We start from the raw sequence: 23,527 nt of genomic DNA on the forward strand, positions 1-23,527 counted from the left end.
CTCTACAACAAAATTAGAAATAAGGGCAAAATAGTTTCTGCTGGGTATTGGTGGGGAGAGAGGGAGGGGGTGGAGTGGGTGGTAAGGGAGGGGCTGGGGGCAGGGGGGAGAAATGACCCAAGCCTTGTATGCACATATGAATAATAAAACAATAAAAAAAAACAAGTCAGATGTGGTGGTGGAAACCTATAATCCAGAACTTTGAGGCTTAGGTAGGAGGACTGCAAGTTTAAGAACACTCTGGGCTACACAGTGAGACTCTGTCTCAAAAAAGAAAGAAAATTCCACATATATTCATTTTCTTTTTTTCTGGTGTGTTGCTAACTCCTTCTTTCTGCTAAGATGATAATATATTGATTTCTCTCTTATTTTCTTTGGAGTGGGGGTTAGAAAGTCAAAACCAGGATCAAAAGCTTCAGAATATTCCTTCCTCATGGGCACTAATTTATGTTAAAGTTTTTGTATTACCTTTTGCCAACGGTTCTACCCTTCTCCCTTTTTTGAGAAAAGACCTGGAAGCCATTGTCTGATTGCTTATTCTGAGTGATTTTGTTATTCTTCTCATGTAGGGGTGATAGGGGAGGCAAAACGTTCAGACGGTAGAAGTGGAAGTAGAGCTTTTTTCACAGAACTGCAGTCACTTGCGTCCGTTGATTGCCAGTGTGCCTGCTGCCATGATGAAACAGCTTGCACTACCAATCTCCATATGAGAACAACTGTAAAGGTGGAATCAAACTAAATGAAGTGATTGAAACCATTGGAGAGCAATCAAGGGAAGTAAGACATGAGGATCATAATTCAAGAAAGGAGTGAAATATATTGTTTTGAGGCAGATGTTTCTTGTTGCTTTTCCACAGAGGCTTCTGCCAACTTGTACGCATCATAGTTTTGAGAAATTGAGCAGAGTAGTTCGCCAGAATTTTAGGCAATCGCTTAAAGTACACTTTAAGACAAGAATGCATTTTGCAGTTATTAAACATCAAAACATTAATATAAGAATATGTGATAAGCTAAAAGAGAACTTGCTAAGCAAAAAGAAGAAAAATTTTAAAACCCACAACTATACTGGAGGATTTTAACAAACATTCCTGAATAACTAATGAGGGACCAACCAACTAAACATACAAACAAACAGTAGTGATACAGAAATTCTGAAAAACACAGTTAACACACTTGACCTAAATGACCTGCGTTCAGTGTTGCAGGCAATGAATTCACAATTTATATTCCTTTTAAATGCATGTAGAACATTTGCAAAAGTTAATCTTTTTGAAAGGTGCTAGGGCATAAACTAAGTGGAAAGAAAGTTCAAATCATGGTATTAAACAAATCTGAATAGAGATAAATTAAATATATACAATTTAAAACTTAGCTAATACATTATTTTTTGATGGAATTGGGGTTTGAAGTTAGGACTTCATGGTTAGCAGCAGGCACTCTACTGCTGGCACCAGGCCTCAGCCTTAGATTAATTTTTTGTGACTGAACTTTTATTGCCTAAGGACATTTGATTAGAATAACTCTGGTCTTCAAGTGGCAGTAAGTGATAAGTATAGAACCCAGGCCCATTTACTATTAAATCTTCCTATTAATAAATTCTGAATGGAAATGTCATGACAATTTAATATACACCAATAAAAATATTCCTTCTTTTTGGTAATACTGGGGGTGGAATTTAGGGACACCACTTGCTAGGAAAGCCACTTGAGCCACACCCCCAGTCTTTTGCTTGTAGTTTTTTGGGTTTTTCATTTAAGGTCTTATGCTTTTGCCTGAATGGACCTCTACGCTTGATCCTTCAACTCAGCCTCCCAAGTAGCTGGTATTACAGGCATGTGTTACCATATCCAGCACCAAATCTTCAAAATTTCTGCATCTTCAAAGACACAGAAATCTCTTTGCAGAGAGTAATTTGTTATTGTCAGTAATTATTTAGAGACCACTTATTTATGAAAACCTTGCATATTATGAAACAAAAAATCGAGTAAATAATTATTCAAAATCTGAGGTATTGCTGAGGTAAACTAGGTGACTACAAGCTGGATCTTGAACTTGGTAGAATTGAGAAAATAGTCAGTGGGCTGGGTATTTCAGATAGGTTTTCTGTGAACAATTGAAGAGGTAGAACTATCAGGAGAATGTTTGAAAGAATCATTCTGTGTTAGCATAAATAAGAAGTTTCTCTATTGCTCTTTTCCATTATCTTACTTAGAGTCTTCTCACCAAAATGCATGAACACATAGTATGAAGTCATGATTAGATCACTTTTAAAGAGGGACTTATTGACTACATATTAAATTGGCTTGATTTATACATAGGTTTTACTTAGCAAGTACGCAGTTATTCGTATAATTCTGAAAGATCAGGATTCCTTCTTTTCCTGTAATTGAGAAGATATTTTTCTTTGGCCATGCATACACGTTTGGAATGAACCAACCCAAGGAATTCCTATTTAAGCATATGCCAATTTCATAGCTAGTGGTTGGCATAAGATCCTAATCGGATCATCCTGATACCTAATTAGTCCTGATTCTATCTTCCAGAATCATTGTGTTCCAAATTCCCCTAAATATGTGGAATATTATAAAATGTAATACCTTCTTAACCTTTTTTATGAAGCATCATTCTGTTATGTTTTGTTTGAGACAGGTTTTCAGAATGTACTCCAGGCTGGTCTCACACTTGCAATCTTCCTGCCTCAACCTCCCAAATACCGGGACTACAGAGTTATGCCACCATACCCATCATTTTTTAGGTATACAGATATACTTTCTACAAAAGCCATCAGAGTATAAATTCTGGAGAAGTGCTTATTAATCTTTGGGGAAACAGAAAACTTTGAGAATACGATATAAGGTATAGAGATTTGTTCAAGAAAAATGACAATTTACAAATAATCACAAACTATGTATGACATAATATATTAGGAGTTTGCATCTTCCAGAAGAAGTCCACCTGTTGATCTAGTTTATGAACTTGTCCATGATCTAAGCAAGGTTTGTGTTTTCTGTCTGCCTCCTCAGCCCCTTAGGAATATAAAATTTGTTCCAGAGGCTTTGGAGCAAGGCCTTTCCTTGGTTAAAAACAGCAACTCTAATTTTAGTTATTTATCTTATTTAATGTGTAAATGCCTGGAAACTAGTAGCAATGAGAAAAATAATACAAGCAGAAAAAAATATACTTGTGAAAGTCCTCTGTTTTTCAGAAGTTTATTTTTGTAAAAAGCAGTTTAAAACAATTCTTTTTTTTATTGTTTTATTCATATGTGCATACAAGGCTTGGGTCATTTCTCCCCCTGCCCCCACCCCCTCCCTTACCACCCACTCCGGCCCCTCCCTCTCCCCCCAATACCCAGCAGAAACTATTTTGCCCTTATCTCTAATTTTGTTGAAGAGAGAGTATAGCAATAATAGGAAGGAACAAGTGTTTTTGCTGGTTGAGATAAGGATAGCTATACAGGGAGTTGACTCACATTAATTTCCTGTGTGTGTGTGTGTGTTACCTTCTAGGTTAATTCTTTATTTTTTTTATTTTTTATTTTTATTATTTTATTATTCATATGTGCATACAAGCCTTGGGTCATTTCTCCCTCCTGCCCCTGCCCCCTCCCTTACCACCCACTCTGCCCCCTCCCTAACCCCCCACCCCCTCAATACCCAGCAGAAACTATTTTGCCCTTATTTCTAATTTTGTTGTAGGGAGAGTATAAGCAGTAATAGGAAGGAACAAGGGTTAATTCTTTTTGATCTAACCTTTTCTCTAGTTCCTGGTCCCCTTTTCCTATTGGCCTTAGTTGCTTTTAAGGTATCTGCTTTAGTTTCTCTGCGTTAAGGGCAACAAATGCTAGCTAATTTTTTAGGTGTCTTACCTATCCTCACCCCTCCCTTGTGTGCTCTTGCTTTTATCATGTGATCAAAGTCCAATCCCCTTGTTGTGTTTGCCCTTGATCTAATGTCCACATATGAGGGAGAACATACGATTTTTGGTCTTTTGGGCCAGGCTAACCTCACTCAGAATGATGTTCTCCAATTCCATCCATTTACCAGCGAATGATAACATTTCATTCTTCTTCATGGCTGTATAAAATTCCATTGTGTATAGATACCACATTTTTTTGATCCATTCGTCAGTGGTGGGGTATCTTGGCTGTTTCCATAACTTTGGCTACTGTGAATAGTGCTGCAATAAACATGGGTGTGCAGGTGCCTCTGGAGTAACCTGTGTCACAGTCTTTTGGGTATATCCCCAAGAGTGGTATTGCTGGATCAAATGGTAGATCAATTATTAAAACAATTCTTGATATATTATTCAAAAGAAAGTTTTATTGATTTTTCACCTCTTATTATTCAGAAGCAGATTATAAGGGTCACATAGTGTTATAGCAGTTTAACATTTTTAAAGCTTATATAAGTTTCAATAAAGTTAACATGATTTTATTTTTAGGAAAATAACAGGAAATTTAAGAAATGGGAGAAACTTTCCTTTTGCATACCTCCACCAAGTATCACCACCAAAATAGGATCATCTACATAATCTTCATGAATGAAGTTTTCCAAGGAATTTAGAAAATTCAGCCATAAGTCATTAAAATAATTTTATAGTATTGTCTGATTTAGAAATTGCTTTATTTATTGAAAAATTCAGAAAATGCAGAGGGACAATGACAATTGTCTACACTTTCTAGAATTAACAACTAACAACTATAAACATCTGATGTTTATCAGTTAGAGTATTTTGTGTATCGATATAAAAATATCAAGACAGATTAAACATGTATGGAAGATAACTTAGCATGTTAGTTTAAAATATGTCTTTAAATGTCCTTAATGTCTGGAACTTAAAAATGTACATATTCTCTATTCTACTAACAAAAGCACAAGGAAGTTTGAAGAGTTTTGAATTCATCCAGGCTAAGATGCATAGATTTTTAGCACTACTTTGAAACTTTAGGTTGGCTGATTAAATATACCTAGTTTCATGTTTACATAAAATCAAGTGACCGGAGCAAATTTATTGCAAATATATCCTTAGAATTGAATTTATTTTCATAAGATAGATTCATAGGAGAAGAATTTGTGGATAAAACATTGCATACATTCTGTTTATTTTAGTAGATACTGCCAGATAATTCCCCAATTTTAAAGGTTTTTATAGTCTCCAGAGTTATGTGTGTGTTATCTCCCCACTTCCTTAGGTTTAGCATGCTTTAATATTTTCAATGTGATGGATAAAAGGAAAGATGTGGCATTCTGACTTTTATTACGTTTTTCATCTCCTCATGAGGTTGAACAGGTTTCTTTTGTGTAGGGGTCATTTGGTTATCTGTTCTGGAACTCATTGGTTTGCTTAAATAATTTTGACCTTTCTCTTATAAAGTTTTTATTTATATTTTTAAAATAAATTGTAGGTTTTATTGAAGTATTGTTATATTTACATATTTATAGCAAATATTCTCTACTTCACCTCTTTGTTTCTTTATCATTGTGATTATTTTCATTTTTCCATCCATGAAGTTATAGCTTCTGTATTATTAAATTTATAATTTTGATGAAGAAAATGTATATAAATTTTTATTTCTTAGTATCGGAATATAAACATTTTCCAATATATCAATTCTACTTTCCTTTTCCTCTTTTCTGAGTTATTATTGCAATTTAATTATTTAATTTTAATAATTATATTTTTTATTTAAAATGACTGTTATTAGTCATTTTTAAAGGACTCACCAACAGCACTATTTACATTTACCAGTGTTTTCACCAGATTCTTTGCACTTTTTCTTGGATAGAGTATTTTTATAGCTGAAATTCCTCTTTTAAAGTTGGCTTCGTGTGGTGTCTAAATTTAACATCTTGTTTTCACCTAACTCTACATTGATATTTTAGGTTGATTTAGAATTCTAGTTTGAAAGTTATTCTTCCTGAGCACTTTTAGGATGACCATATTTACAGAATAAAATAGCAAAATCATAAATATTAATAATTTTAAAATTAATTCAACTAATATAATGGTGTACAGGACACTGGAAGTTTTATAATTTCATAATCATTAATATTAGGGAATCTGGTGATACTAATTAATGTATCAAGAAAGAAAGCTTTAAGAATATTATTCAAAGTCATGGAAGGCATCTGGTTTCATAATGACTCATTAGCTAAATCAGACTAACCTAATAATCTTTAGAAATGCTGGAAAGAATATATGTGGAAAACATCTGTTGAAATTATTGATAACAAGATAGTAAAGGGAGGGGACTAGAAAATGGGAAAGATTAGAGAGTATACCAAATCCTGAGCAGGTATGTAGAGCAAAAATGTATCTCTTGTTTCTTTGTGTGTGCTCCTTTATTTGAAACTCACTTTGCTCAATTCTGGAGAACTTGCATCTGTTATTACTTATGTAGTTTCTTTCTCCCATTCTTTTCGTTATCTTCTGTAATTTATATTAGATATATGCTGAGTGGTCTCCATCTATCCTCCATCTCTATTAAAACCTCCTTATATTCATACCTTCTAAATTTTATGTGTTTTCTTCTGGATAATTTTTGCATCCACAGTGTGAATCATGAATACATTAATTTTTATTCTACAAATTAATGTGCCTATTGTTTTCCTTTCAGTTACTTATCTATAGATGTTTAAATTTGTTCTTTTCTAAAATACTCCTTTTTGTTTCCATTAAGTCATGTTTCTGATTTTGTGCTTTAAATATTTTAAATGTGTAGAGCTTCTTTGGGTTAGTCAATTTATTTTACCATTTCTTTGTTGGCTTTCCCTCATCTGGTTTATTTACTCATGTGTTTTGTAATTTTTTTATTGTGATTTTGTCATCAGCAAGAATTATGTTCTATGGGAATTCCTTTCCTCCTGACTTATATATGAGGTTTAAAGTTTGCACCTTCCTGACGCCTAGGGATTTTGTCAATTGCACACCATGCTTCACACTAATTTTTCATCTCTGGGTCCTTTGATATGCGCAAATGTATACTCTGCACCCACACAAGTTGCAGAAGTAGATTCCTGGTTTTGTGACAATTTTGTCCAATTGCATAGCAAGAAGGCAAGTGTTCATGATACTTTCCTTCTAGCAGATGGAGTTTTTGTTGTCTATATAGGCAACAATCTTCCACATTCCTAGGTTTTAGGAAAGAGGCCCAGTTCCAGTTCTTTACATCACATGGACATTAATTTTATCTCCTGTTCCTATATGTCTGACAAGGTCCAGAATGCAGCTCCCCATTACTTTATTCTAGTTGGATAGCACCATTGACCACTTTGGCTTCCATAGTGACTGACTGACATTTTAAATTTCCTCTTCACATCTGTACTTGCAAATTCAAGTTTAGTTATACATTTAGTTGAGAAGAGGACTATTCGGTCTTTCTATATATTTGAAGAGTGGCTGTCCTCCCATATTATTTTGGATAGCTATATTACCTTGACATACCCTCTAGTTCTTCCCAGACACATAGGAATATAGATCCTTTAGGTAGCTATGCATATAGTTTTTTATATCCTGAGAGCTTATATTTTCTAGTGATAAGTTTTTTCCATGCATAGTATTATGGAACTCTACATGAATGCATGTATATGGCAATCATTTATATGCTGCATTAACACTTCATTCATCTTTTTATTTATTACTGACAAAATATAAGTATAATAATAAAAGCAACGTATATAACTGTATCATTTTTTTTCATTCTTTCATCCAAATTTATTAAATTCTGACTAGGTACCAGCCATTATCCTGGCGCTTAAAATTGATTCATTCATTGAAAAAAAAGATCTTTTCTTGTGTTATTTTCTTCATGCTGGTGAAGAAGATAAGAATTTTTTTACTTGCCTTGGGGAAGTGACATTGGAGAGCAGCAGAGCCTCTGTGCAAAGCCCTTCTTTCACAGAATTGCAGCTTGAACTACCATCCCTTTTACGGAGTCACCTAGACATTTTTCTGACAATAAGTGTCAATGAAGTTTACTTGCCTCTGGTATTTTTACAGCTGAGACAATGGAGTACCTTTGGATCCCTGGAAATTACACCTAAGATTGAACTAGAGACAACTCCCTTGTCAGTGGTGACAGAAGAAAAGTGTGAAATTCTTAAAATTCCTGCAAAGGATTATGCCAAATTAAAATCGGTATGATGTTTACATCTATTATTTTTTAAATTGGACTTGGCCTAAAACATGGTTCATTTGGTGTACAACTTCTACTAGTGATGTGTAGTTGAGATGAAAGCAATCTATAGGTATGTATTTTTGAGTACCCTTTGGTTTTCCATGTATTTGGAACTCATTCATTCATTCCGTGAGTAGGTGTTTTCGCTGTCAATCACATGCCCACGTGCCAAGGAAAACTAGGTGATCAACAGATAGTAGTGTTACCTTTCAACACTACTTTCAAATGTTTTCCTTAGTCTTTACTGCAGTGTGATTGACTTGCTGTTTCATAGTTACAACAAACATCCAAACTTGGAGCTGCATTATCACAACTTAATTTTGATTCCCTAATTCTACTGCTTAAAAATAACATATATATGTAAAACAATCTTGTAGTCAAGTCCTAAAATTTCCCTCTCCCCTATTTCTCTTCTCTTGGATGGCAGAGGAAACTTTTGTAAATAAGGTTGGGAGCTCCTGATCATCCTGCTGTCCCAGTTTCTATCCTGAACTTTAACCCTGGTACAGTTCCTGCAGGGCACTGGTAGTGCCAGTGCTTATGTGGGATGGAGATGGAGAGGAATCCTTTTTCTTGCTTTATATTTTTAATGTGGAGATTTCTTTTGATATAGTAGTCTCATTATTAAGGAGACTTAATTATTATAAGAGTCTCATTATTAAGATGACTTTTTCAGAATTCAACTTCACTCAAAGTACCAGGTATAAATTTGTTTCACTTTTCAGAATTGCTGTCCTTAAATGTTTTTGCTTATTTTGTTTTTATTTCCTCAAGATCAGTATTACTTACTTCATATTACCAAATGTAGCTTTTGAGTATAGTCTTAATTGTGGCAGTGTTTGTGAAAATACTAACATTTATAGAAGTATGAAATATTCTGAAAGAAAGGTGTGAGATATAATTTTAATAAGCAGGTCTGAAAATTAAAATATCAATATGGCTATGTAGTTATTAAGTGATATCTCAATGAAATTCAAATGCATTTACACTAATTTGTATTTGTTTAGTTTTTATTTTTCTCATCTGCCATTTCTTTATTAGCTTTTTTTTGTTTCTTTTTAAATTACATTTATTAAGAATTTGATAATGACATTCTTTTTCAGGAAAAAATGAAAAATGAAAATACACAAAAGTTGAAATTAATCCGTAAGTGTCCTTATTATGCAGAGTGGCCTACTTTATCCATATATGAGCTAATTTCACTCATTAAATGGAAAAAATTTCCTCCAGATCATGGTGAGTTTAATTCAATTATATATCATTTTCTTTACATAGCATTATATTATTGAAATTGATGTCTTCATAGTTTTAATATTTTAAAATACTTTTTCTTCATATACATGTTCTTCAATTTACTTAGTGATGACTATCTTTAAATTAGATATTTATTAGACAGTGTTGCACTGTCTTGATGAGTAGTTTTAGAACGAGTCTTACTTTCTTATCTCTCTATATCCCTACTTCACTTGTCCACCTTGGCAGTCACAATAGCATCAAATGGAAAAAAGAGAAACACAGTAAGTTGGAGCCATTTTTTCCTGTTCTCCTGGTTGGACAAATACTTAAGCAGGAAGTTTGTTAATCTATATATGTACCATATATTATTAGTGGAAAAAATAATACAGATTAAGTATCCCTTATCAAAAATGCTTGCAAAAAGAACCATTTCAGATTCAGATTTTTTTAAATTTTGGAAAATTTGAGTATACTTAATTAGGCATTGTGGAGATGGGACCTGAGTCTAAACATTGAACTCAGTCATATTTCACATAAACCCCATGAACATGTCTTGTAGACAATTTTATACGGTACTTTTAAATGCACTTGTGTTTTGACTATGGCTTGTCACATGAGGTCAGTGTGGACTCTTCTACATGTGGTATCATGTTGACACTGATAAGTTTGTGAGTTTTGAACATTTTGGGTTTCATATTTTTGGATTAGGCATACTTACATGTACATAGAATAATGGAAGCCTAAATAAGAAGGAATAGCACTGAAGAGCCTATATTCTCAGTATTCAGTATGGCAAAGATAAATGGATTTCCTGGGGTAGGTGTACACAAAAATCATGGGTGGCATTCCATCACTTTGCATGATTTGTCCACCTATGAAAAACTATTAAACAAGGTTACCAAAGGAAAAGGAGCTATGGAAGGGTGGGCTAGTGAGGTTAAGTCAACTTGAGGTTAAAGTCCGTAAAAGAATGGGTCTATTATGAATTCAAGAAAGAGACAATTCTGTTGATAATAACATGGTTCAGAAGTCATGGGATTTGGCTAAGAAATCCTTGGAGGAAGTAACTGCTCAGTAGGAAAGTGAGGTTAGGGTCAGCATGGTACTGAGGATTTGTTGTTGTTGACAATGGGAAAGTAAATATTGTTAGAGGCCAGTTTATGCTTCAAAGAACAGGGGTACTCTAATAAATCAAGCATATTTGATAAGTTTGCCTTGTTCCAAATTTCCTTTTAGTGCTTGTATTCACATGTCTTTTTTATCATTTTTGAAATATAACATTGAAACCATGTTTAGTCATATATGTTTTTTCTGTTACTTATAAAATTGAATAGAAGTAATAATGTGTTTTTTTCCCACAAAATACTTTTCCTGTTGAGTAGAAATGCCAATTTTTAGTCAAAAGCACATACAAAAGGTGAATAATAAACTGACATAAAATGAAAATTCAGCACTTAAAATTTCAGCATATTTATTAAATAGAAATAATTATTTAATTACTTTTTTCTTGGAAAGACATCTTTAATGACTGGGTAAGAAATGCAGTACACTAATAGCCCATAAACAGGGTACTTCTCACCATTGTGCCACTAATCTGTAAAAAGAGCAACACAGCAAGCAGTCACACATATTTCCTCTTTCTTTTTAGAAGCAATTTTTTAAATGTGGATGTTTTAGATTTATCATAGTCTTCCCTCCTTTTGTCAGAAGTAATAAAATATTGGTCCTTACCTCACTTCCAGGGTTATCTTTTTAATAAAAATAATATCTCAGCCATGTCAGCTTATCATTAACTTAATATTCTGGCATGATTAAAAAGGAAAGGAATAATTTTTAAGATATTCTAAATTATGAGAGTCAAAAGAATATGAAATTTAGAAGGGGCAGGAAAATTCTGTGCTTTTACAATATTTGTTTATATTTGAATAAGTAAAAGATAAATATTTTTTTTCTGATTCCTAAATATATAAATGTATCATTCTTACATTTACAGTTTTCTTAAACATTTATCCTTTTTAGAGCAGAATGATAATTTTATCTGATGATTTTTGAAGCCTTTCCCAGTGTTGAAATGCTATGGTTCTTATAAAAAGATATTCCTAGGAGAAGAATAAGTCTTGTCAAACTAATCTAATTTTCTTTTATGGTAGTAACAAACTTGATATATGAAAGAGAAGCATCAGATATAATATTTCTCTTTACTTACAACTTATTTTGAATTATTATCAGAAAATGTGGAGAATGTAATTCACATTATACTTTCATTATGTGGATTTAAAATTAGATGTAGTATGATTTCCAAACCATAATTATGTATGTTTTGATCTTATTTTAGGAATGTGTTTTGGATAAAGTTTCAGAGGGATTTAGTTAATTATTCAAATGCTTAATAGAGTTTAGGACTAATCCTTAGCAATCTCTGAAATAAGCTTGGGCCCTGTTTCCTTTGTTAACTTCTTAAGTCTTTCTACTTTTTTTTCCTATGCCAAGGGAGCCTGACTATCTTGGATGTGTACAATGTTGATTACAATTTTAACCTGTGCAGTTTGTATCACACTGAATGTCTTCCCAGATGTGACTGACTAAAAATACAATTAGCTTATTTTACTAATCACCTAGTTCCTATGTGTATCACATGTATATAAAAATAATGATAATTAGACAAACATTTAACTATTTATGTGTTTTTCTTTGTTATCTTGTTTATATTTATAGACTATATTTTTATTGAGGTAGAAGTTAATATAACAGAGAAACAGAAAAAAAACTGTAGCAATCAATTTAATTCTAAAAGACAAAATGCATGAACTATAATGTGAAAAAATACATGAAGATAAAAATGATAGTAAAAATGATATCTAGTCACCCAACCCAGGAGTGTTTTAGTCACAGAATACATGTTTTGGAGTTCCACATAAAAGAAGTTTGACATCAGTGTCTTTCAAGTCAATTAACTCTATAGGTATCAAAAATTTCACTTCCATAATATCTGGGTAGAGTCTGAAAATACTGAAACTGATCTCTTGGAGCTACATCCTATCTGAATATGTTTGCTGCTAGGAGGGACTGATGTCTGTGAGCCCAGGACACATGGATCAATGATTACTCACTGCCCCTTCCACCCACAGGGTGATAATTCACTGAGTGGGTCCAGAATGCACTGAATCTGGGAGTCTGGTTGTCTGAGTCTCTTCGTTTTACCCAGATATAGCAGAAACAGTGTTCTGTTTGGGCTCTTTCACTCTTAAATGCAATTGGGAGACACCACTACACTTGGACCCTTGCTGTCTGTGACAACACAAATGGGGGGCTTTTGGAGCAGGTAGGTACCTTCCCAGTTTAAAGGCTGCAGAGCTCCATGTGGCAGGAGTGATTACTGGTACACAAAGAAGGGAGGCTTCTAAAGCAAAAGGGGCACAAAAGTAGGCAACCAACACTTGAATGGCTTGATCTTAGCCCGCATATAGCAACAAGCTATACACTAGGAGATATGAGAGACTCCAATCACTTTTCCTCTGAGTAGTACTGGGCATCAGTCTGGCTGCCCTCAGTACATCGGCAAATGTTTGACCATTGAGTTCTATACCCAGTCCAGTGGCGAAACTGGAACTCAACTGTGCCACTCTGCAGTCTTGCTTAAAATTTGAGAATACTTCAATTGAAATACTTCAGGGGATTAAAACATCAAACCAACAACTTGTTCTCAGGTGTGTAAACCCAATGCAAAGACACAAGAAATATGAAAAACTAGTCAACATGACTCCTCCAAAACTCAACAACCCCACAATTATGGCTAATAATTATTGTGAAGTGGATGAAATCCCATAAGAGAATTCAAAAGAATGACCAATGAAACTTAAGAGGATATAAATAAATTCCTGAATGAATACCATGACATCACAAATAAACAGCAGAATGAAATAAGAAAGACAATACAAGACATGAGAGGAATTCAATAAAGATATATGAGTTCTGAAAAAAATTAAAATTGAAATCCTGGGAATAAAAATTTTGATAAATCAAATTTAAAAATCAGGTGAAAGCCTTGCCAATAGACTGGATCATGCTGAAGACAGCATATCAGTGATTGAAGGCAAGGTGGAATTGTTACAACAGGCAAATCAAGATAAAGAAAAGTAGTAAGAAAGTATGAATGGAACATGCAAGACCTCTGGGGCACCCTTAAAAGACCAACTCTATTAATCATGTGCACAGAAATAGGACAAGAAATATAAACTAAAGGCATAGAAAACATATTCAATAATATAACAGCATAAGATTTCCTAATGTTGAAAGAAAGAGAAATCCACCCATTTATAGAAGGCTTTTATGACACCAAACAGAAAAGAAGAGAGAAGAAGCTATTAAGATATATTTTAATTGAAACTCTAAAAGCAAGAAGAGCATGGAATAATGTATTCAAAGCCATGAAATAAAATAATTGCCAACCTAGTACCCAGAAAAGCTATTCTTCATAATTGAAGGAGAAATTATACCTTTCACAATAAACAAAAACTAAAGGCATTCATAACCAGCACTGCAGTAGATGCTTAAAAGGAGTCCTACACATAGAGGGGGAAGATAGGCAAAATCACAAAAATACAGGAAAAAATAAATCTCACCAGACAAACAAATAAATAATGAGGACTAGGAAAAAAATGAAATACAACAAAATGACAGGAAATATTACATAACTTCAATAATAACTCTTAATGGCTTCAATTATGTAATGAAAAGACAGATTAGTGGATTAGATTAAAAAACAAGACCAATCATTTCCTCCCTATAATAAACACATCTCATTGGCAAAGACAAATACCAGTTTAAAGTGAAAGGAAAGAAAATTATTTTCCAGACAAATGGTTCCCAAAAAGCAAGCAGGAGTGACTGTAGTCATATTTCACAAAGCAAGCAGTCTTCAAACCAAAATTAATCAGAAAAGACCAAGTTCACTTTGTATTGATGCAGGGAAGACTCTGTTAGAGGCTATAACAACTGTAGGGATTTATGACCAAATGTTGGCACACCCAATTTTGTAAAACAAGCACCACTGGACTTTAAAGCACAGATAGACTCCCAACACAATTACAGGGGACAAATTTGATTTCTGTTTATTTGTTTTAGGCTGTATTGAGGTTCGGACAATTCTTGCTGGGCAAGCACTGTATCATTTGATCCAAACCCCCCAGTTAGTGTTTGGTTTTAATACCCCTCTCCCACTAATAGTAAAACAAACCAAAAAAAAAAAAAATAAATAAACAAAGACACTTCAGAATTAAACAACACTTAAATTAAATGGATTTAACAGACATCTAGAGATTATTGCACCAAACAACCACAGAATATACATTCTTCTGAGTGGCCCAGAGCTTTCATAGATCATTTCTTAGGACCCAAAGCAAGTATAAACAAATACAAGGAAATTGAAGTGACTATCTGAATTTTATCAGACCACAATGGAACAAAACTAGAAATCAACAGCAAGAGAAACTACAGAAAATGTTCAAATACATGGAGACTGAGCAATAGATCTTTGAACGATTGGAGGGTCATTTAAGAAATAAAGGGGGAAATTAAAAAGTTCTAAAATCTATTGAAATTAAAATAAAACTTACCAAAACCTTTGGAACATGGCAAAGGCAGTCTTGAGAAGAAAGTATAAACTTACATTAAAAAAACAGATCACCAGTTAACAACTTAATGGTATACTTCAAGGTCTTAGAAACCAAAAAAAAAAAAAACCCAAGCCAACCCCAAAAGGCAATATATGGAAAGAATTAATATCAGGGAAAAAGTTCATGAAATACAGATTATATGAACAATAGAAAGAATTAATGAAACAAAGAGTTGATTCTTTGAAAAGATAAAATTAGCATATTAATTACACAATAATAGTTTCATTGTGCCATTTCTATGTATGTATATAACGTACTTGCATGCATATAATGTATTACCCTTTCTTGTCCCTTTTCCTCTTCCACATTACCCTTTTTACAACCCTAATACCCTTTTACTTTTAAGCCCTTCCTCCCCCTGCAAATTCCACATGTAAGAGAAAACACAGTATTTTCTGAGTCTGGCTTATTTCACTTAGCATGATGAACTTGAGTTTTACCCATTTTCTTGCAAGTTATATAATCATATTCCTCTTTATGGATGAATGGTACTCCATTGTGTATGTATATCATAATTTCTTTATTCTTACATTGTGTAACTAGGCTGATTCCACAGCTTGGCTATCGTGAAAAGTGCAGCAATAAACATCTCTAAAGTAAGCTAGCTTTGCTTTCTTTGGGTATACACCCAGGACTGGTATAGCTGGATCATTAGTAGTTCTATTTTTAGTTTTTGGAGGAACCTCCATACTGACTTTAATTGGCTGAACTAATTTACATTCCCACCAATAGCGTGTAATGGTTCCTTTTTCCACATCCTCACTAACATTTGTTTGTTGTTTTTTTGATTACAGCAGCCATTCTTACTAGGGTAAGGTGACATCTCACCATAGTTCTGATTTGCATTTCCCTGGTGACTAACAATGTGGAAAATTTATTCATGTATTTTCTGACCATTTGTACTTCTCCATCTGAACAGTGTCAAAATGCTACTATTATATAACTCTCTTTCCTTTCTTCTTTTGTGAACTATTACTTTTATTTATATTGCATCTATATACATTTCAAACTCAATAATAAACATATTGTTATTGTTTATATTTTTGCATTTTTTTAAGAAATAGAAAAAGGAGAGAAAATGCATTTATCATTTTTGTGACATTAAACATTTTATTTACCATTTTTAATTCTCTTCATTTGTCTCTATGGATCTGAGTTGTTCTATGATTTTTTTGTCTAATTCAACATAATTTTCTCCCATGCTATATTGGCAAATATATTACATTTATATATGTGAAGGACTAAAAACACTGTATCTGTATTGTTTACCCAATCACTCCTTAAATTGGGTAAGAGAAGAAATAATAAGAAATGTCCATTTCTCCTACTTTCTATGGTTGCATACTTAAACTTTAGTGTTAGTTTTTGAAATTTCATGTTGAATCAAATTATTATACTATCTGCAGTTGGCTGCTTTTGACCTTAAGAACCTTCTTTGTTACTTCTTTTAAGGAGTATTTGCTAACAATGAATATTCTGAGGTTTTGGTTAGCTGTAATTTTCTTTATTTCTCTTTTGTTTTTAAAAGGTATCCATGCTAGGTATAAGATTGTTAGTTGATTGTATTTTTCTTTGTATATTTGCATATATTATCCCAATCTTCAATTTTTGTTTCTGATAAAAAGTCAGCTATTAATCTTATCAGAGTTTACCTGTATAGGATGAGGTTTCTCTTGACAGTTCCAAAATTTTCTCCTTGTGTTTGGCTTTCAGAAGATTTTTTTTTCTTCTTTTATTTTATCGTTTTCACATTTTCTTACATGTGTATACATTGTTTGTGCCATCTTCCCCCCTCTCCCCCCCTCCCCTCTCTACCTCTCTCCCCCTCCCTCCCATTTCCAGGCAGAGCCTGTTCCACCCTCTCCAATTTTGTTGAAGAGAAAACATAACAGATAATAAGAAAGACATATCATTTTTGCTAGTTTAAGATTAGGATAGTTGATCTTAAACTATCCTAGCATTGATAGGATAGAGAGGTTCCTAGCATTGCTTCCATGCACTTGTGAATTGCAACACACATTAGTTCATCTCTACCACATCTCTTCACTACTTCCTGGTCCCCTTCCCATAGTGGCCTCTGCCAGTTTAAGTTTTACTACCATGTGTCTGTTTGCTTGTTTGATGCTATCTAGCAGTCACATTATGTCACCTACTTTAATCACCTTTTAATCCTTTCCTCTATTTTCCATCCTCTTTCTCCCTTTTCTGAAAGTGAGCTGAAAGTAGTTCTTTTCAACTTTGAAGGTCATGTATTGTCTCTGTTGCATATCCCACCCTTCTTAAAAATACCTTTAAAAAGTGAAAAAAAATCTTGACTGAAGGGTTATTCAAAAATAAACCATAGATCAGATTTGGTTCATGGCTTGAAGTTTTCCAACACCTGCCCTCTTTTACCAATCTAAGCCAAAATTAATAGTTTAGGAATCAGTTTTCACACTAGACTTCAACTTATTTTGGAATGGGTACACCTTATTTTTCAGTAGCTAAAGGATGTGATATTTACTGACTCAAGGGATTACTAGAGAATTCTATCATTGCAATACATAAACTATTACAAATTCTGCATGACCATGATGTTTTAATCTTAATTCGGGTAAAATAAAGCCAATTTGGATTTGAGAGAATGTTAAATAATACAAATGTTAGCATGACATTAAGAGCAACACTAGTTAAGGATGCTTGAGAGTCTATTCTCTTCATTAAGTCATCAGCAAAAGACTTTGTAGAAACTGTTAACTAATCATCACCATTGCTATTCATTAAATGAAGTCAAACTATACATTGGGATAACTTTCTACTATATAAGATAAGGTTTAATCAAATTATCATTGACAAATATAATTCAAGTGTAATATTCTCATTACTTATTAACTTTATTTGTCCTTATACATATTGTTGTTTTATATTATCTACAACAATGAATATTAATTTTCCAACAGTAGGAACTGAATGGTTGGAGAGTAAGTGAGAATGATCATTCTAGGCAGGAAAAAATAACATGATGTGGTTTGGAGATCTTGACTCAGAACATCCAATCAAATAGCCATGCACAAGTCAGGTGCTTACTCCTGAGCACTGGGAGCTCAGAATGTCACATTCATAGAATTAGGCTTCATTTTATGCACAATGTAAAAATAAAGATTTAAAAAATAGTTTTATTATATTTTTCATTTGCATATATTAATAATAAAAGGGGATTTCATTGCGATAATTTCATTCATGTGTATGTGTACTTTGAACAAGTTACCCCCTCTAATATAGTCCCATTCTCCCTTCCTCCATTTTCCAAATAGTGTTTGGTGGGTTTTATTATGCTGTCTTCAAATACATACACGTAGCATACTTCAGTCCTCTTCCCCCCTCAGTATCCTTTCCTTTCTGCTTTTCCCCGTTCATTGATCCCCTCCCAGACCATTTCTTTTTCACATTCATGTCCCATTATAATCATCATAATCATCGTCATCATCATTCTAGGTCTAGGTTCCACAAATGGTTGAGAACATGAGAGGTTTGACTGTTTGATCTTGGCTTATCCCACTCAACATGATGCTCTCCATTCATTCCATTCATTCAATGGATGATTCCATCCATTTTCTTTTTTTTTTTTTGTGCCTCAGTAACATTCCATGATGTGGCCAGACAGCAAGGGGCCCTGTGCAGGATGGCAGCCACTGGAAAAGGAAAGGTGAGATTTTCCCCAGTGTCAGACTTTGTGGCTTTCACTTCAGACAACTGGCCTTCAGAAATAATTAGAGAATAAACTTTAATCCCTCCTTCCATCCCTCCCTTCCTCCCACCTTTGTTCCTTCCTTCACTCCTTTTAAAAAGTCATTTAGTTTGTAGTTACAGCAGCCACAGAAAATTAATATAGATATAACCTATGAAACCATGGATTTTATTCCCAATTGATTTTGAAATTGGATAAAAAAATAGATTCAGATTTGCAGGATCTATCCAAAACATGCTTTCAAGAAAATATATAGTTTAATTTCTTTTTAAAACTTTTTTATTGGAATATATTCATTGTACAGAGGGGATTCATTGCAACAATTCCAAAAGTGCTGTATTGTACATTGGTTAGATCACCCCCACAATCTCTCCCCTTTGACTCCCTCCCTTCTCTGTTTAAAACAATTACAAGAGGTTTCCTTGTTCTATTTCATGTAAGTATATGAAGTCCATCAACCATACACCGTCATCTTAATCTCCATCATTCACCCTCCCCCCTTCCACAATTACTCTCCCATGTGTGGAAGTGTACCTATTTTTCAATCCTGTCTTTTATTATTAATACTTAAGTCAATGTTTCTCAGTATTTCCCTGCTGTGAGTATATTTTACTTTGGTCCATTCAACCCTTTCATTGCTCTCCTTTACCCCTTATCTTCCCACCTCCCATTTTCCAATGCTTTCAATACATATCCTTATATCCTCTACCTTCACAGATGTTATGTTTTATGATCTTGTTGATGCTCTATCATTCTTTTTTCCTTTCCCTCATTTCCTGAGTTCCATAGAGTAGTTCTACTGTTACAAACATGCTCTACACATGAGTTTGTATATGATTGTGCTTGTTTATTGTGTATATGTTTATCTTTTGAATCTATCTTCCATGTATAAGAGGAAAACATGTGGCCTTTGTCTTTCTGAGCCTGACTTACTTCACTTTACATAATGTCCTCCAAATGTATCCATATACCTTCAAACCACATGTCATTATTTCTTATGGCTGAATAAAACTCCATTGTATATGCATACCACTTTTTTTTTGATCCATTCATCAGTTGTAGGGCAACTGGGTTATTTCCAAAGCTTGGTTATTGTGAGTAGTACTGTGATGAACACCAGTGTGCAGGTGTCTGTACTATATCCTGTCTCACATTCCTTCGGATATATGCCCAGCAGAAGTATAACTGGATCTTATGGCAGCTCTATATTTAGCTTTTAGAGGAATCCCTATACTGCTTTCCAAATGGTTATACTACTTTGTATTCCCACAAATGGTGTATATATAAGGGTTCCTGCTTCACAGCATCCTCACCAACACTTGTTTTTGTCCTTGAATAGGGGCATTCTAACTGAGGTGAGATGGAATCTAAGTGCTGTTTTGGTTTGCATCTCTTTTACAGCCAAGGAAGTTGAACACTTCTCCATGTATTTAATGGCCTTCTGTAGCTCTTCCTTTGAGAATTCCCTACTTAATTCACATGCCCATTCCTTCATTGGGGTGTTGATTCTTTGGGGGCTGAGTTTTTGAGCTCCCTGTAGATTCTGGATATTAGTCCCTTATTGGATGAAGAGCTGGCAAAGATTTTCTTCCATTCTGTTGGCTGTCTCTTGAGTTTGGTGACTGTTTCTTTTGCTGTGGAAAAGCTTTTTAGTTTAATTTCTTACTCAGAATTTAGCTCTCTATTTATAGTAATAATAGGATAAAGATGAACAGTATGTTAAGCAGTTATATAAAGTTAAAAAAGCATTACTGCTATTCTATATATTTTTCCAGCTTCTAGATAGTAATTAAGTTAAAATGAGTCAAGTATTTATTTAATTAATTCATTTCCCTTGGAAGTAGATAGGGTACAATTAAGCACCTTTTAATACTAGAACACTCATCTATTCAAATTCCCTGTGAGTAAATAAAGCTTTGCATGAGACAAAACAGGTGCCTGCTGAAGGTTTTTTTAGGGAAAATCACTTTCCTTTATTTCCGTTTATTCACATAAATGATCTTTGCCTCTTTTATGTTTTAATAACAAAATTATATTTATCAACGAACTTATATTTTAGTGGTCTGTTGCTGACATTCAGAAGTAAACTTGCATTTCTTTCTGTTTAAAACATAAGATGTTAGAAGTCTATTTTCTCATATTTTTAATCAATTAAATATATGAAAACAAATTGAATTTTTTTCTCAGTTTGAGCCCAGCCTGGGCAAAAAAGTAGTGAGACCCTATCTCAAAGAATAAGCTGGGCATAGTGGTTCATAGCCATAGTCCCAGCTGCCTGGAAGGCAGAAATAGAAGGATCCTGGTCTGAGGTTGGATATGTTAAAAGTGCTAGACCCTATATGAAAATTTAACTACAGCAAGAAGGGTTAGGGTCATGGCCTAAGTGGAAGCACACATGTGTAGCAAACATAAGGTCCTGAGCTTAAAACCCCAGTACTGCCAAAAAATATTATTTGTAGCCAAACTGTTTTAATGCATATTTTTGCTTGATAACATTGATTGCATTTTTCTGCTTTACAGTATATCTTGGACCTTCTATAATGTTTATTCACTATAGTTGTGATCAACTGTATAAGAATTAAAATTGAATTTGGTTTCTACAAATCTAAAACTATTTAATTAAAGACCCATTTGTATCAGACATGGTGTTGTACCATCCTCACCCTAAGTAATGGATGAAGTCTGTTAGCATGTAGAGTTTTCTGTGTTGTAAATCTTAAGAGGGGAGAGAGAAGTGAAAATAGAAAAGAGGTTTTTATTTGCTTCCAAATGTGAAAGCTCAGCTCATGAGTGTGTAAATGCAAAGGGTTCCTTTTGTGAATGGAGATGTCATGAGTACATTTCACAAGAAGTAAAGAAGCAGGGATGATTGTTGAAATGGCAGAGACGTAGAGTAGAGTTTGGTAACTGTCATAAGCTATGATGAGTGTAGTTTTCCCATTACATTCCTGACATGTATGAAAAGGGAAATAAGATTTTAAAACATAAAACTTAGGTTATATTATATATTGTATTAGGTTATATAAGTCTCATAGTGCAATAGTATATAGTTTTGTAGAAGTTTAAATCTTAGAATAATGCTTTCTGATAGAAATAAAATGCAAACCACATAGATTATTTCAAATATCTAGTAGCTACATTTTAAAAAGTAGAAAGAAACAGATAACATTAAATTTAATCATGTATTTTGTTGAAGCCCATATATATTTACAGTATAAATTAAAGTACAAATAAAAGTGACTAATTATGTACTTGGATTCCTTTTATATATTAACTTTTCATACTCTCTTCAAAGCCTACTTTGTATGCCTTACATGCAGTATATTTCTGGCCTAGTCACATTTCAAATGACCAATAGCTGCAAGTAGCTAGAGCAAACATATCAGACAGCACAGTCTTAGATCATGTAACACCCTTTCTGATACTGTGAGACAGAAAAGAGGCAAAACTATTGGTGAAGCAGGTTTTATAGTAATAGATTAAAAAAAACCCTTTCATTAAAAACAAACTGTATGGCTACTTTTGAAAAAAGGTTTTATAAATAATTTTAATGATTATTTCCTAAAAAATATGACTATAGCTTATAAACTGTGTCATTATAAATTTGTTTCTTAATATGACTTTTGAACTTCCCCAATTTCTCTGGTACCACACATTTATAGAAGCATTTGTGACCATATCTGTCTCTGTGTGCATGTAAGATTATATCAAATAAAATCAAAACATTTACATGTAAATTTTTTATTTTCATTTTAAAATGGGCTATATCAAATGAATTAATTGATCCTATTGAGATAAATTAGATATTGCAAATTTAAATCTTTGTGGATACTAATGGATCACATTATTAATATAAAATTTATGCAGTTAAACTATGCTAAATTCATCAAAGAACTTAGTATTTAAAAGAAGCTTACAATCATTTGTTTGAGGAAAGGACCTTCAAATTGCTTTGTAAATCTGATTTCAATATTGAGATTATAATTTTAGAGCCACTCTTTTATACTATAAAGGTAATTTGTTATTCCACAGAGCTTAACTTCAATTGGCAAATAGACTTTATGTATTATATATATATGCATATATACATTATATATATACTATGTCATATACTTGGAATCTGTCATACTTTCCTCACCTTAAGAAAATAGTATTAGCTTTGTAGGTTCCTAGTATGATGTACAGGACCTTGTTAAATCATGTTACTCTTATGCCTGGTGAAGGATTTTAAATTATTGTTTTCTGCTTCTGAAAATGAGCTGCTGTCCCCTCCCTACCATGACCCTAAGGTCACCAAACAGCAGAGATGAGTCTTCTTTTAGCTTTAGATCCACACTTGTTTCTTCACTCGCCAGCATGGATGGTAAGGGAAATATCAGAATTCATTGAACATCTGCTTTGTCAGCTATTTTTAGTTACTGCCACACATGCCTGTCTGATGCACTTCTCCAAAACTTTTTCCATATTTCCTATTAATATGAAATCTAAAGCTCAAAAATTTACCTTTCCAGGTGGGACTTCTAAGGAAAGTCATGGTTTAAATCCATGACTAGCTGATGTAAGGATGAACCTTCTTCTCAGTACATTATGTAATATCTTCACAAGCTTCTGGTGTTTGGAAAAGTCCAAAGCAAGTGCTTATGTGTTAAAAGGGGTAGGAGTATCAGGATTATATGCAGAGTAAAAGTTTGGAGAACTTTTTCTTTAATG

General features: G+C 33.4%; 1 protein-coding gene across 1 annotated transcript in view; it reads left to right on the plus strand.

Annotated features, from left to right (window-relative positions):
* The window catches only part of Cnbd1 (cyclic nucleotide binding domain containing 1), a 399,182-nt gene that overhangs the window by 280,574 nt on the left and 95,081 nt on the right, over positions 1 to 23,527 (plus strand). Inside the window, exons 8-9 of the mRNA XM_074066942.1 lie at positions 8,002 to 8,139; positions 9,283 to 9,415. Coding sequence (XP_073923043.1) covers positions 8,002 to 8,139; positions 9,283 to 9,415 — 271 coding nt within the window. The remainder of the gene's footprint in view (positions 1 to 8,001; positions 8,140 to 9,282; positions 9,416 to 23,527) is intronic.

This window comes from Castor canadensis, chromosome 3, assembly GCF_047511655.1.
Source record: "Castor canadensis chromosome 3, mCasCan1.hap1v2, whole genome shotgun sequence".
Lineage (NCBI taxonomy): Eukaryota > Metazoa > Chordata > Mammalia > Rodentia > Castoridae > Castor > Castor canadensis.